The sequence below is a fragment of the Vidua macroura genome, chromosome 3 (assembly GCF_024509145.1).
Source record: "Vidua macroura isolate BioBank_ID:100142 chromosome 3, ASM2450914v1, whole genome shotgun sequence".
Lineage (NCBI taxonomy): Eukaryota > Metazoa > Chordata > Aves > Passeriformes > Viduidae > Vidua > Vidua macroura.
This window is the reverse complement of record NC_071573.1, coordinates 88,910,256-88,925,704: the sequence shown is the minus strand read 5'-3', so window position 1 is coordinate 88,925,704 and position 15,449 is coordinate 88,910,256. Positions and strand designations below refer to the sequence as shown.

Here is a 15,449-nt window from a genome sequence, read left to right as displayed (position 1 = left end):
ATAATTTTTTAGCTTCATTACTAGAAGTGTAGAAGATTAATGCAGTTACATGATTATATCAATATTTAATTTTTTGAGTAAGTTTTATGGACTGTTTCTGAAAATCTTTATAATTTCTGTATATAATATATATTTTACTGTTACTAACAGACTAAATTTTCACCTTCACTAAATTAGGTGGTATTACATAATGGAAAACTGTAAATCAAAGATTGTTTTGATTGAAGCCAAAATCAGTGGTTTTTGCCAAACAAGTGGTTTGGCATTTTTTTCCTACTTCAGAAGAACATTTTTGAGGCCATCCTTAATGCTTTTGTGTACTCTTGCAATAGTCTGTATTCCTACGCATTTTTGTATGTAACCTGCCAAACAAAAATCATATCCCTCTTAATATGCATAAGACTATATAATGTACACAGCTAAACCAAATTCCACCTCACTTGCAAATTCTTTTGTTATATTGCATCCTGTGCATCCTCCGGTAAACCTGTACTGCATTTAAAATTCTTGAATTAACTCATAGGGGACAGCTGGATATTTTGGAAGGTGTGGAGAAACTTTCAGATGCTTCCTGGTGTGTATTTCTCCTGAAAGTGATCAGCAGTGCAATAATTAATACTATTAATACTTAAATAATCACAATTAATTTTAAAGTCCTTAAAAATAATTGAGCTAATGCATTTACTTAGGCGCTACTATTTCAGGCTGTCAGAAGACTAAGGGATTCAAAGCTGATTTTATTTATGCAGAGTTTATTAATTTAATGTTTTGTTTTTAAATCTGAAAGCACAAGAAAGCCACATTTCAGTAAAGAAATTAAAGTGTGTAATTTGGAATTAATGTAGGTATCTGATTGTTCTATTGTTGTTACTTGTTCTTTGTAGGTCTTGATAAGAACTGTCCTTTTTCTGATAGGACTGGTAGGACTACAGTATGTGCTTAAATTTTTTTAGTTAAAAATAATGAGTATCAGTTTGAAATATGGTTTCTTTGCTTGTCTTTTTTCCTTGAAAGTTCATATAGTTGTGATTTACTTGATTTGTCTGACACTATTGGTGGTCTAACACTGCTGATGTAGTCTGCTGGTAAGAGTATGGTTATTCAAGATGGTAGTACCCTTCATACGAATTAAGCCTTGCAAAAGCTATTTTTCCCAGTTTAGGTGGAAGCTCATCTGCACACCAACTTGAGTTTGTCTAAAAAGTAAAAAAGCATAATTCTCCTGACAAAACTTGTTTAATATATTCTATATTTTGCATAACCCATGCCTAGCCTATTAAACAGTTTAAGAAAAGGAGCCAAAGTGCTCATGGAAATTAATTCACAGGACCAGCAAAGGACAGATTTATCATATTTGATGCTTCTTGAATAACTGGAATGTATTCTGTTTTGTAGAACTTTTAAAGTGGTGCAGATTTCATGCTACAGCTTATTTGATTGCTGTGAGCAAGCTGAAGAGATAAAGGTAGTAATAGCTAAACTGAGGACAGGTGTTGTAGCTAAAATGATAATCAGGTCTTCTAGATAAAATGGAGGAGCAGAAGGCATGGCTTGCTAATACTTGTTTGAAAGCAGATTTGAGCTGAGTTCAGGAGTAGAAAACCTATGCACAAACAAAATACTATTTTATATGCCTTTAACCCGACTGTGTAAGTGTGAAATTTCTTATGTAGTGTATGAGAAGGACTTGACTCAGGCTTACTTCTTACCCACATGCCTAGTTTCTCAAGATTGTGACATTTTCTCTGCTTTATTTTGGAGATCATGTATTTTTGTTTTCAAAAGCTTGCTCTTAAGTTGGTTTTGAGTGTGGGTTTGCTTCCTGCTCTTTTTCTTACTGCTACATGGACATCAGTTTTTGTTGTGAGTTTTTACTGGCCTGATCCAAAGTTGTTACTCATCAATATGTTTTGCTCAGTTTTAGGGTTTATATTGTGCATCATTCATCAAGAACTAAGCTTTTTGTTAATACTAAGCTCTTTTTATGGTGAGTTACCTCTTACCTGACTGTATGTGATGGATACTGGTAGCAACTGATGCTATGTCCTTTAGACAGTTCAAGTACATGCCTATAAGAAATACAATATAAGAGACATTTATGAAGAAAACACAGGTTTTGTAAGTTGAATTATAACTGCATCTCTTGGGGAGAATAGTAGCATAGAATCATAGAATGATGTGGTTTGCAGGGGACCTCTAAAGGTCATCTAGTCCAGCCCCTCTACAATAGACATGTTCAACTAGATCAGGTTGCTCAGAGCCCTGTTCAACCTGACCTTGAAAGTTCCCAGGCATGGGGCATCTATCGCCTCTCCGGGCAACCACTTCCAGTGTTTCACCACCCTCATAATAAAAATGTTCTTCCTTACATCTAATCTGAAGCTACCCTCTTGTAGTTTAAAACCATTACCCTTGTCCTGTCACTACAGGCCATACTAAAAAGTCTGTTCACATTTTTCTTATAAGCCACTTTCAAGTATTAAAAGGCTGCAATGAGGTGTCCACCTATTCTCCAGGCCTAACAACCCCAACTCTCCCAGCCTTTCTTCAAAGGTGCTCCAGCCCTCCAGTCATTTCTGTGGCCTCCTCTGGACTCACTTTACCAGGTCCATGCCTTTTTTGTATTAAACGTCTCAATCAGCAGTACTGGTATATGACAAATAGAAGGACTATGGGAACGGATGTTTGTTGCCTATCTATTGATAGGCAGAACTGTATCAGTACCAATAAAGCAGTCTCATGTTTATCTCTTGGCCTGAAACCAGATTGTGCTGGATTAAGATAGTTTCTGTAGTTAGATGACACTGTTGGTCAGACAAAGACCAGCAGAAACCAAAGACAGAACAGACTAAACTTGCTGAGCTTGCTCTATAATTGCCACTGAGTAACAGAACAGGGTTAGAGTAATAGAATGAGGTTATCTTTTTAGCTTTGATTGAATAATTACATATTTAGAGAAGGGAACAAGATTCTTTGTGGGTGACCCTGGTTATGGCTTTGAGCAGAGGTAGACATAACTCTTTATGACTCACAACTCTCACGAGCTGAATAGAGGCCAAATTATGCTAAAATCCTTTTAGAATGTGTTTGTGAAGGGTGACTGCTAAACTATAAAGATGTAGTTAAGTTGCTGGTTTATGGAGTTAGACTAAGGAGAATGCTGGTCTTACAGCACAGTTAAGAAATTCTGTTATCTCTGTGAATCAAGGTTCAAACTATCTTATCTTATTCACTGCAACTCAAAGGAGCTTAGCAGTTATGGAGGGCTCTTCATGTCCTGAAGTAGGTATCAGCAGAAAGACATCGTGTCGATAGTAGAAATTGATATAACTGCTCTCCTTGCCAGTTAAAGGACAGAATTGGACAAAATGAAGCTTTCGAGAAATAAATGAAATCCAAATTCTTGAAGCAATCAGAAGTGTCCCAAATCATGTTTTAGGTGCCTCTTTGCTTCTTTTTGTTGGTTTGATTGGGTGGTTGTTCTTACAAGCTGTGCATGACCAATGTAGAAAATTATGTTGTGTAGAACAGCTCTTGGCCATCTTAAATGTTTGATTGGTGTGAGTGGGTGTGGAAGCATGCTTTTGGGGTTGTGTTGATTTTTTTACCTTATTGAGCAATTGATTGATAAGAAGTAGAACTCTTATCAATAAACTCTTATATATACTCTTATCTAACTCTTATATATAACTCTTATCTAAACTCTTAAGAAGTTTAGAATATGACAGAACTCCTAAGAGCAACACACTTATTTCAACTTTGAATGGTACCCTAGTGATAGGTTTTCTGTTTTGTTCTGTTCTTGCTGGAAGACATGCTGGAAGCTTATCTACCTGTGAGCATTGCAGGTCATACTGGTTGCATGCCAGTGTGCTAAATAACTTGGCATTCGTACCAAATTGGTAATTCTTGGTAAATTAAATTGGTAATCATGAACTGTGTAGCTTTTCAGAATGCCATTTAGTGGGGTAGTTTGATTTGTTATAATACAGGAAATGGAATTTTAATTGCGTATCATCTGGAGACATTTCTAGATTTCATATTAAAATCAAGCTTTTAACTAATTTAGTTTCTGGGTATGTTTATCAAATAAGGTACTTACCATAAATGATAAGGGAGTCTGATGCTGTAAGAATCACAAAATGTACAGAATGTGTCAGGACATCTTTTTAATTGCCCTTTTTTTTCTGTCCCTCTGAATAGCTGCTGAGAAAGTGTTTCCCTAAAGTGCAGTCTGCTTTTTCTCGTTTTAGCCTGTGTTTTCATGACTATTGTTAAAAGCAGCATTACCTCTGCTAAAATCGTGATTACCTACTGAATCTTTGAAGCCAAACCAATTTTTCTGATTACAAATATTCTTTTCTTTAGCTGGCGTGATGTCTGGCTGTGTCAGGCAGTTCAGCCTTTTTTCACTAAAGCCAAATGTACATGTATTTTTCCTCCTTCATTTGAAGTAATTTTGAACGTAACTTTGATATTCCAAAATTTGGTCTACAGTTTTCTCTCAGTTTTCTTACCTCTTTATGCCTTCCTTCTTCCAACTTGTCCATATGAACAGGTACACAGTGTTTTATGACCCAGGTAGTAACTTTTCTGGATAAAAATTAATTTACTGAGAACCTGGAGAATATTTCTTTTGTGCCCTTTTCTGTTTGTGGGTGGCAAACTACCTATGTTCCCCAGCTTAGGTCCTTCTGAAGTATTTAGTTATGCCTTTGGATCAGTTTCATGGGTGGAGAGAGGTTGGATCTGCACTAAGATTTGCAAAGCAATTTAGATTAGCTCTCTGATTTGTAAAGACTCCCTTACATTACATGAAGACTCCCTTCTTAATAAAATTAATTAATTTACATTAAAGTGCTTGGTTTGATGTGGTTTTTTTTGCTTTGTTGTTGAAATTTGTGGTTTTCTGCTCCTTATTTCCAATGTAACAGACTAGTGTCACTAAAGAACCACTATTCAGTAGGCTTGTGGGGTAGCTCCATCTTTTTAATAAAATGACCATGCAGTCCTCTGACAAGATACATGCTGTATTAAGTTTATTTATCCTAGTTGATTTTCATATATCTTTATTCTAAAGACTGTAAAATTACCTCTTTACAACACAGGCATTAATGGAGAATGGGAGCAAGTGTTTAGTTAATATTTCATGTTACTTACTGTGATTCTTTTCTTGCACTGGACAGTCAGCTCAAGGTACTTGCAGGCAAATTCTCAGTTCAATGGGTTACAGACAAACCTTTGTAAAACAGTTGGAGTGGAGTTTGATGTTTTCTTATATAAGTTATGTCATCAGTCACATAATTTCTCTTGAAAATATATCTTCTTTTAACAGAAAGTATTTTTAATCTTGTTTCTTGACATATGCATCACAAATGTCAATAGGAAAAAGGTTTCTCAGAGAAAGTAGACCATCCTCATTTGCGATCTTGAGATTTACTGACAAAATATCACTATCTTTATATGTTTTATTGTTTCACTGGAGTTTATTAGCTCTTCTGAAGGCTTACCTAGATGTGTTAGTTACTGCTTTAGACTGTAACTGTTCTTGTCATTGAAGCATTATGTTACATCTCTGTGTTATTCCCATGCTACGCAGAAATTTTAAAATGTTCAACCATTTCCATATAATCTGTGATGCTTATATGGAATCTACTGTGGATTTGCATATTCCTGCCATTAGTGTGATTCAGCTGGACATAGCGTTTTGCAGCAGTGCAAAGCAGGAGCAACAGTGATGTTCTGTTTGGTGTGGTTACCTTACGAAAAGAAATCCAGGGCTAACATCTACAGAGAAGAAATTTATTTCTACACTTGATATTTACCTTGGTCAGTATGTCAAAAAACTGAGTATTTCTGTCTTGGTTGTGGCTGAAGATAATCGAGGAAAGTCTTATGTTAATAAAACTAAAACTTCACAAACATCATAGTTTTTGATGATGTATTTAGGGGTGTTTTCTTCTCCTTATCTCCTCTTTCACCAGAAAGTAAGACTTGTTTTCTTAAGTTTTACATTGCTAAAGAATTAAAAGATGGTCATGCTTTTGTTTTAGCATAGGAAAAACTTCGCTTTAAATTTGTGAGTAGATTGTTTTTACTGTATGTTGTTCTATTATGGTATAACATATATAAAAGTGAGTCAGTAGTACAGCCCAGCAGTTTGGAAGTTTAGATACTTTGTGAGTAATGGAGAAACTCAAAATGGAGAAACTCAGTGGTGCCTTTTCCAGTATAAAAATGTTGAATGTCACTCGTACTTTTCTTTTTTGCAATCTGTTCAGTTGTACGCTGGTGTGCAACACTTCCTATTCAGATAAGTTTTTTTCTTCATTCCTTTTTTATTTTTCCTATTTTATTTTTTAATTTTTATCCTTATTGCTGAGATAATCTTTAGATATTTGTTACTAAGATCATCTCTGATTTTTTTGTTCTTTCTGATTTTGCTTTTGGTGGTTTACCTTTCCTAGGGTTGCTTCTTTACCTCCACTTCTCCTTCATAATTTACTTTCCTAGTCTTCTTTGTATCTGTTGCTGTTCTCTGTCATTTTTCTCTTCCCAGCAGGGTCTGTGTGGAATGCTCCTCATCAGGGGCCTCATGAATGTCTTTATTAGCTGAGTTGTAGCTCAGGTGGTTTGAAATTAGCAAGATTCTGTGCTTCAATTCCTCTGTAAAATTAAAGCTACAGCACAGAGTCTTGTAAGTATGAAAATACTTTAATTCTAATATTTCACACTGTGTTTAATATTTCACACTGTGTCTGTCAATAATGGACTGAATGTGTCTCTTGTTAATAAAGGAGGGTGTAGAAATTCCGTAACTTGAGCAAGAACGTTGTAAAGCCCAAGCTCTAATGTCACCCCTTTAATATGCTCCAGAGTTGTTTCAGAAGCTATCCTAGTAGCTTTTATTTTTCATGATGTCTTCAATAGTTTAGTAGTTTAGTTCTACACAAAAAGAACAGAAGTGGATGTGAAAGGAGTCTCTTTTGTCACAGTCTGTTCCCAAAAGCCAGTTTCATGTTTTGCAGGAACACTATGAAAACACAAATACCAAAGTGCAGAGCTGCCGGGAGGATACAATCTTTGAGAACACGAGAATGGGCAGCTGGAGTTAGAGTGAGGATCCTTCTTATTCAGGTTTCCATCTTAGACAATGGCCAGTATTAGGTATTTACTGGGCAAAAAATGTCTCATAGGGCAGTTAGAATGTAATTTTTTTGCCAGTGTGTCCAGTAAGTAGCTTATAGCAAATAAGAGATTAAGGAACACTCTTGAGTGGAGTAAGACCAAATTTATCAGTCTCATGCACCTTGCATGTGATATCTGTATGTTTGTAAACACATACAGATATAAAGGTGGCTCTGTGGATTGGAGAGTGGAAGTGGACAATAATTTTCACAAACACTTTTCCTTGTAGCTGATGTGTACAATGCAGTAACTAAAAATAATGGTTAAAATAAAATAAATGACCATAAATTGTTAGCTTAAGAAACTCCTAGCTTTCAGCTCCTGGCACCCATCTGATTACAGAGGTTCAGAATGCTGATTGCCTGGTGCCATGATCAGCCTTCCTTAAGAGGCCGATAAAAAACTTTCTAATATTTGTAATTCTAATATATTGCTTGGTTATTTTATTTTTTCATTGATTTTTTTTAAATTGCAGTTATATCAGACTTGAGAAGATTTTCTGAGCTGGTCTAAACATTCTAACGATTTTTAATTTAGCTTCTTGCCTTTTTACTTTTCTGATCTATGTGTTAATTTATTTAATTTTTAAGTAAGCAATTTTTAGAAATTTTTAGATATCTTATATGTGTCATGTGAGTTTATCTTAAAAATCCTTCTAGGTTTGTGTCTTAGTAGTGAAAAGCAGGCATACTTGATTGTTTGGAATCTCTGTTATATTTGTTAGACCTTCCTACATGTTTCATAAAGTCACTTGGGTGTTTGGCTTGATCTCACAAATTTTGCATCTCATGGGGACCAGGATTCATTAATCACACATAGGATCTTTAAATAGGAGAGGCTACCATTGCAAGAACCAAATTTAGAGCAAGTGAGGGGATAATGGCTGGTTGTGTGACCTGACTGCCTCTTAGGAAACCTGTTTTCAGGAGCAACCTCTGAGACCTTTCTCAAGTTAGTGGAGGATATGAGTTCACCAATGACAATGTTCCCCGTCTCTCCTGGGAGGTTAAGTGCTTGCTGCACTGTTCTTCCAAAAAGACATTACAGGCACATATATGTGATATGGGTGGGGCTGAGAGTTTTAAAATGGTATCCTGTCAGAAGACTGTGATTTTTACACTCTGTACTTCTGGAGCAGCTCTTTCTGCTGTTTACCTTTCTTCACTTTTTCTTAGGTAGGAAGGGACAGTGAGGGGCAGCTGATCCTCTAAGACTGGGGACCTTCCTGTGGCAAAAAACCCCAATAAAAATGTGAGTCCACAAAAAGGCTATGAGGACTATCTACAGAAGTTTTAAGCTGTGGGTGATAGCTTCTTCTACACTGAAACTGCCTTACATGGGAATTTTCTGTCCTTTATTTCTTCTTTTTTTTTCCTCTTTTGTTTGATTTTAGATGGCAAATTTATGTATTTTTTAAATGTCTTTTTCCCTGTCTTGCTCAGCATTATAGCTGCAACACTTTTTGACCATTTTAAGTTTTAGGCTCTTTCTTGTTTGTTTATTTTTTCCAGTTATTGGTCTTGATGATACTATGGATGAAGAAGGAGTTAAAGAGAGTGGTAATGACACCATTGATGACGATGAGCTTGCTTTACCTAATAGGACTTTGAGAAGCCGTGCTGAAGAAGCATCAGTCACATCACCAAGGAAATCACCACGTTTAATGGCACAAGGTGATTGTAGATTGTGTTTGCATACTTGAAGTAAATAAAATCTTTAAACTCCCACCCCCAACATTTTTAAATTTAACTTGGTTGTTTGAATTCCAATATAGAAACTTCCTTTTTCATACACTGCAGCTAGAAGCTAGCATCTATAGGGTATGAGTCAATTAGAATTCCTCTTTAATAAATATTTAGTGTCTTGCTTATGGTCATTAAAGTAATTTTTGAGATTTTGATCCTTTTACCTACATAAGATTAATAATGTGGTTCTTCACCAACAAAAGCATGATGGAGTTGCAAAACAGCATTGGAATATTAGGTTAGCATGTCTCTATTTCCAGTTAAAGTTTTGATTCTATTTTTATTTGCATACTCTCTTTTTACTTTAAATTAGGTTATAGTAATTGCAGTCAGAAAGTCTTTAATCAAAATATCTCAAGACACTTAATATTTTAATAAAATATTTTAATTCTTCATGTTAGCTAATTTTTATAGTTATGGGTTTTCTAACTTGTTGAACTGGAGTTATTTACTACTCTGCTTTTTCCCCTAATAGAGCAGGTGGAGTTAAAAAGATAAAATTATTTAATATGGCAATCAGAATTTAAATAAGAGCCTGTGGTACAAAGCTGGTGATTATGCTGTTTAGAAAGGCACTGGAATGGTTACTTGTTTATAAAATATAAAAGTTGTCATCAGGTGAGAATGTGACTGGATCTCAAATTTGCAGACTGTTCTGTCAAAGATTTTTAAACTTCAGTTATATTTCTAATCACAATCTAGCTTGCGTAATTTTTGTTTGAGGTAGAAAAGGCTGAGAGGTAGAAAAGTAGAGTTAGTTTTGATAGTCTTTCTATCGTCGCTTGTATTTTGTATGTACTACTTAGAAATTCCATAGCTTTTAGAATAATGGGATTTTACATCCAAACTATGTCAGTGTAAAATTTAAATGCAAGTAATTTAGTTTTGGGGAGGTTTTTAAGTTTAGTAAATAACTTAAGTTTTAAGTCCTCTTTGTATCCAGTAAGCTAAATTGGGGTAAGTCACTTTTGTTCTAGGCAAATCTTGTATTTGCAAAAAGAAGGAAGCAGAATAGCTAAGAGATTTTCTTTTTCCCTTCCTAGAACCAGTACGGAGTCTGCGGCAGAGCACGCTAGCCAAGCGTTCAAATGTTGCTCCTCCTCTTAATACCAAGAAATCATCTGTAAAAAGTGGGTCTGCTCCAAAAAATGGACAGAAACAAGAGAGAAGTCCAGTTCAAGAGACAGATGTTGCTGCACGCTTGAAAACTGAGCAGCCTAGGGAGGTTAGGCGTAGTACAAGACGATCAGGACAGGTGGAAGGAGCAGCAGCAGCAGTAACAGCATCCCAAAGTAATACAAAATGTCTGCCTGGTCCTGAAGATGTGAAAGAAATAAAGTCTGAAACCCCTGAGCAGGCAAAAGTTGAAGAAACATCCCAAGAGTTAAGTTGTGCTAATTTAACAGAACCCTGTTCTCCTTCTCCTGGAGAAACAAAGGAAATAGTAGAGGTTGCAATGAACACTGACTCTGGGAGTACTGAGTCAGTTTGTTCAGTATCTGCAGATACTGAAATGATTCCAGTTAAAAATGAAACAAGTGATGTGATTGATTCAATGGACTTGGAAAATTCTTCAGAAGAAAAGACTGATAATAAAGCAGAGGAATCAGAGAAGAAAGCAGAGGAACATAATCAAATTGAAGTAACTGGAAAAGATAATGATTTATCTAGTGCTTGCATGAATGCAGATGGAATTTGTGAGACCTTTTCAAATTTGTCCAGCTCTGTGAAAGAGGAGGGTGATTGCAGTTCAGGTTCCCACAGTGTGGAAGTTCTTGATGAAAATACATTGTCAGTAAAGGAATGTGTAACAGAAGCTGGAGGTGATGACAAGGGAATGGAGAAAACTGAATCTCCATCTGAGAAACTATTGGACAATACAGACTGTGATAATAAAGACTTGAAAAGCAAAGAGTTTACTTCTGCTGACCCAGGAAATAGCATTTTAGAAAGCACTGTTGTTGACCAGTCAAGCCAAAATGTACAGCAGCAGATTGGCAGTACTAAAGTAGAAGGCCCTGAGGCATCAAAATTTCAGGATGATGAGAAACAAATTGGTATTTCAACAAAATGTGAAAAGAACATTAGACCCCGGCATAGTAAATCTGTAGTACAGAATAAACAAAATCTGACTGCAGGTACTCGGCAGAAATCAGGTTCGGTGCAACAAGAAGTGACACGGTCACGAACTAGAGCTGGTGTTGCTGTTTCGGGCCTTCACAGTCCTTCTTCAGCAAGTCTGAAGCGAAATGCGGATGTGCAAGAGAGTCATCAGCATCCAAATAACCCCGTTAAAATTAGAAAGAAACAATCTGATCTGGGTTTGAAATCAAAGAGTAGCGTTTCAGGGGTGACTGTAAAAAAACAGACCAACACAAAGCTAAAGAAAATACCCCGAGTCCAGGCTTCTGGGCAAGCCCAGAAATCATCAGTTCAAAAAGCAAGTGAGAAATCTCCTACTCATCAAAGCTGTTCTAAAGATAACCACCACTCTGTGCATTCATTGTCAGGTCACGTTTCACATCCTGGCCAGAAGCAAGCCAGCAAACACCAACTTGCAACTGGGCTAAAAGCAAATAACTCTACAAAGGAAGAGGCAGAGACTAAAGATCCCTCTGTTGTAGAACATCTGAAGGAGGATGATAAGGAAAAAAACAAGTCAAAAAGAAATGATAGGCATCTCCAACCTCGCCAGAGAAGAAGTAGCAAAAGTCTTTCACTTGATGAACCGCCCTTGTTCATTCCAGATAACATTTCAACTGTTAAGAGGGAAGGCTTGGAACATACCTCTGCTAGTGAAAGCAAACATATTTGGGTGCCCAGCAAGCAGTGTGGCTTTTGCAAAAAGCCACATGGCAACAGGTGTGTGTGGCAGTGTGTTTGAGGAATTTCTTGCTGTTCTTGGAAGGTCATTTTTTTTCCTTCCACCAAACGTTTGACGCTGCTCATGCCGAAACAAAGTTCTAGTCTTGCAATACAAATCTGTATGTCATACAGTCAGTTAATTTCCTTTGCACTCATACACTTTTTTTTTTTTTTTGATCATTTAAACAGAGCATTAGAAACTAGTTTGGCCCAAAAGTTTGAATACAAATGTTTTATGAGTACCTATTTTGATGACTGTATAATTCTTCTATGCTGTTTAATTATGCACTTTAAACTTGGCTTTTTTCATAGAAAAGAAATTAGATGTCTGTGTTCCAGGTTGTCATTTCCTTCTTTCCAGAAACTTCTTAAGTGGAAGGATCACCATCAACCAAAAAAATCAAATAGTTGTTTGCATGTGACTTTTATCTGGTACAGGTCCAATTCTAACAGTAGAGATACAGAGATTTTTTTCACTTTGTATAATCAGTGCCCTGAGGTTTCATGTAACTGTAATTAAGTAATTGCCAGGGAGGGGAGAAAGAAGAACATGAAAAAACCCCACAAAACTTCCACGTGGGCATATCTGAAATTGCCTTTAAGCTTAGTAATGAGGTTTTATCTGAAGTTGATAATATCCCTCTGTGGCAAAACTTGTTCTACACAGTAATTGAGCTGAAAAAGGCCATTGCATTACACTAGTGATCTTTCAGTCCAAGAATAAGAATTCCTTTATTACACTTACTGTGTTTTAATATGGAAGTGTTTTTTGTTGCTGTTCTACCTGCTAGCCTACTTTTTGGTTTTTTAATGTCAAATTGAAGGTATTTGTGATTAACCTATGTGAGAGAAAGTTCTAATAATAATTTTTAGTGACTGTCCTTTAGAACTCCATATATCAGAGTGAAATATGGAACAATTACTTCTGGCATATGAGGGTTTTTTTAGCCATTTGTTTGTTTCTGAGAAGCCCTTCTGAGCTTTATTGACTCATTGTATCATATTTGAAAAACAAATACCTGAAAATTTATTTACTGTACAGCTATAGTAACTGCATCATTGTGGCCTCCTGAAAGAATTAATAAGAAGTTTGCTCTGCCTGGTTGATGAGGATTACCTGATTGAAGGGGTGCTCAAATTCAGTTCCATGTGGTTTAATTTTTAAAAAAAGTTCCTTTTATTTTTAAGACCTATATCATTTGTGTCTTTGTAAGAGTGTTTAATTTTAAGCAGGTTGCTTTTCCTTAGTTTTTGTCATCTTAGGCATTACCATGGCAGTAAAACTGTGAGTAGCCTGTATTTCAATGAATTATTTACATCCCAAGAGGCTGCTTTCTGGATTAAAAAAATGTTTCTGTAGATATTTTTAAAGGAAAATATGATATTTGGAATTTAAACTACTTGATAGCTGTTAAAAATGCTTGATTTGAACTTGTGCTATATTCTTTCTACTTTTGCTAAAATACTAAGCATTCTATGGTTTGGTTTTTTTTCAATGTCTTGTTAGAGTTCAGAAAGTCTTGATTTTTATTACTAAATGGATCTAACCAGTGTGGGAAGATGTGGCAGTGACTCAGTTAAATCTACTTATTTTAGTTTATAAAGTCAACATAACTTTACAGAAGATACAGGGATACACAGCAATATAGGATTTAAGTTCAACAAACCCAATTTTGTTTTGCCAGTTCTTAATGCTGCCAGAAGAATAATATAGTGTATGAATCACCAGCTGAGGTTGGATTGAGACAGCCCATGAGTTGCCACAGATGGTAATTACGAGTATCATCAGTTTTGTAATGACAGTCTTCAGTGTTTTAGGGTTTTTGTGTTGGAATTGTGTTATTTTTTATGTCTGTGTTTCAGAACTGTTGATACAACCAGCACTTTCAACAGAAGATAATCAGATTTGCTAAACGTAGAAAGATTTTTAGCACATAAATGCAGAATTTTTGTATATAAAATGTGACTGAGACACAGTAGTGCAATAAAGAAACTTGCACTATTGAGCTTCATGCCTAATAACAGAAGATTTAAGACTGTCAGTGCATGACTTTTTATCATTACTAGACTAAGTAATAAAGTTTTAATTTTTTCAGATTACTTTACTTTGTAGTTTTGTGCTACAAGTAACTGAAATTTTGCAGATTCACTTGCTGTCATTAAGATACAAGAGGAAGCAAAACTTGTATCTCCCGTGCCTTGGCATTTTGTCTTAATTTAATTATTAGTACAAGAAAAAGAAAATACTTCTAGTACAGTGCAAGAGAGAAGTGTAAGATGAAAAAATTTAATTCTGTCTCTTGGAAACCCATCAAAACTGTCAAAATTTACTGTAATGAAAAGGGGATTTTAATTCAATGTTTGGATTGCTTTTCAAGGAATTTTTGTTTCCCTTTTGAAACAGCCTAGCCGGTCACTCTTACCCTTTCTTCTCTGTTCATTGTATGAGAGAAAATGAGAAAGTGTGAGACACAAATGCTATCAAAAGGCTCTATGTTCAGGAAATGTCAAAGGCAGAGCTAAGATCTGAAATAACATTTGTGTTTATAGCTCTATGTTATTTCAATTTTGGAAATTTTATTCAATGCTCTGGTACAAATTGCTTATAGGAAAAGAAGTTAAACTGAAGTTGCAGCCCCAAACTGGGAAATAATTTGCCAAGAGCTTTGCAGGATGTCATGTTAAAGTAACATATTTAAAATTCAGGATGCAGAGTAGTAGTCACTTGAACCTTTGTGTATTCCCTCTAATAAATGTAAAGCCACTAACTTGTTCTTATTGTAATACCAAGCTTGGAGAATCGATTCAGGTTTAAGGTAATGTGTGGAAATTGTGGCATCAGCTTTCTTTGTGTACAGAATTCCCAAAGGGCAATGCTTACATCGGCCTTACACATACCCAGAGTAATTTTACTCTGCCTGTTAGAACAGGATAGAAGGATGGTTCTTCAATGTTGTTTTATTTCAGATCAGCACATGGCAAATGGAGTAAATTTATATCTTTAGGTATACATACTGTAATTTGCTGGCCACATGCAAAGTCAAAGTATGCTTCCCTTGTACTGCAGATACAATGGGTTTGGGAAAGGAGGAATTCTGATTTATGAATATGAGATTTGCATCATCAAAAAAGTTTACAAGTTATCTTGCTTTGTAAGAGACAGAGTTTGCTTACTTTCTGTTAATAGATCATCATTGTTTGGCACCTGAGCTTTGAACAATGACTTCATGCTCTCTTTTCCATTTGTCTTGAAGTTTATAAGCTGTAAGCATCACAGCTGCTTTATATATGTACTTTCATTCTCAGAGAATGGGTTGTCAGTGTTTGGCTTTAGGACTCTCTCAGCCTGTTTTCTTGATGTATTGTGGTGTGTCTTTGCTACATAACTAAAAAGAATTTCCCTTTCATATGAAAACTAAACCTTGTGTTTCTGCACAAGTCAGACGACTTTTTGTAATCTTCAGCACATCTGAAAGGGTATTTTTTCAGTGCAAGGTTTGAGTTGTTGTTACTCATAATAGTATTTTCAACATGTTTGACGTTGCCAGCGTGTTCCCGTATTTCTGTCAGATGTTTTCTAATCAGCTAAGAACATAAATCATATGCAATTTTTTTCCATTTTTCCCATCTATAGATGAAAAGTTTGTATGG

The 15,449-nt window shown here is 35.7% G+C and overlaps 1 protein-coding gene across 6 annotated transcripts in view; it reads left to right on the top strand.

Moving 5' to 3' along the window:
• Window positions 1–15,449, top strand: part of PHF3 (PHD finger protein 3) — a 53,610-nt gene that overhangs the window by 11,354 nt on the left and 26,807 nt on the right. For 3 of the 6 annotated variants that reach the window (XM_053974020.1, XM_053974016.1, XM_053974018.1), the window contains 2 exons: window positions 8,700–8,861; window positions 9,977–11,795. In XM_053974020.1, the coding sequence (XP_053829995.1) occupies window positions 8,720–8,861; window positions 9,977–11,795 (1,961 nt within the window). In that variant the 5' untranslated portion in view covers window positions 8,700–8,719. Of the gene's footprint in view, window positions 1–6,566; window positions 6,698–8,363; window positions 8,440–8,699; window positions 8,862–9,976; window positions 11,796–15,449 lie in introns of those variants that run through there. The other 3 variants (XM_053974017.1, XM_053974019.1, XM_053974021.1) reach the window with 3 other exon arrangements.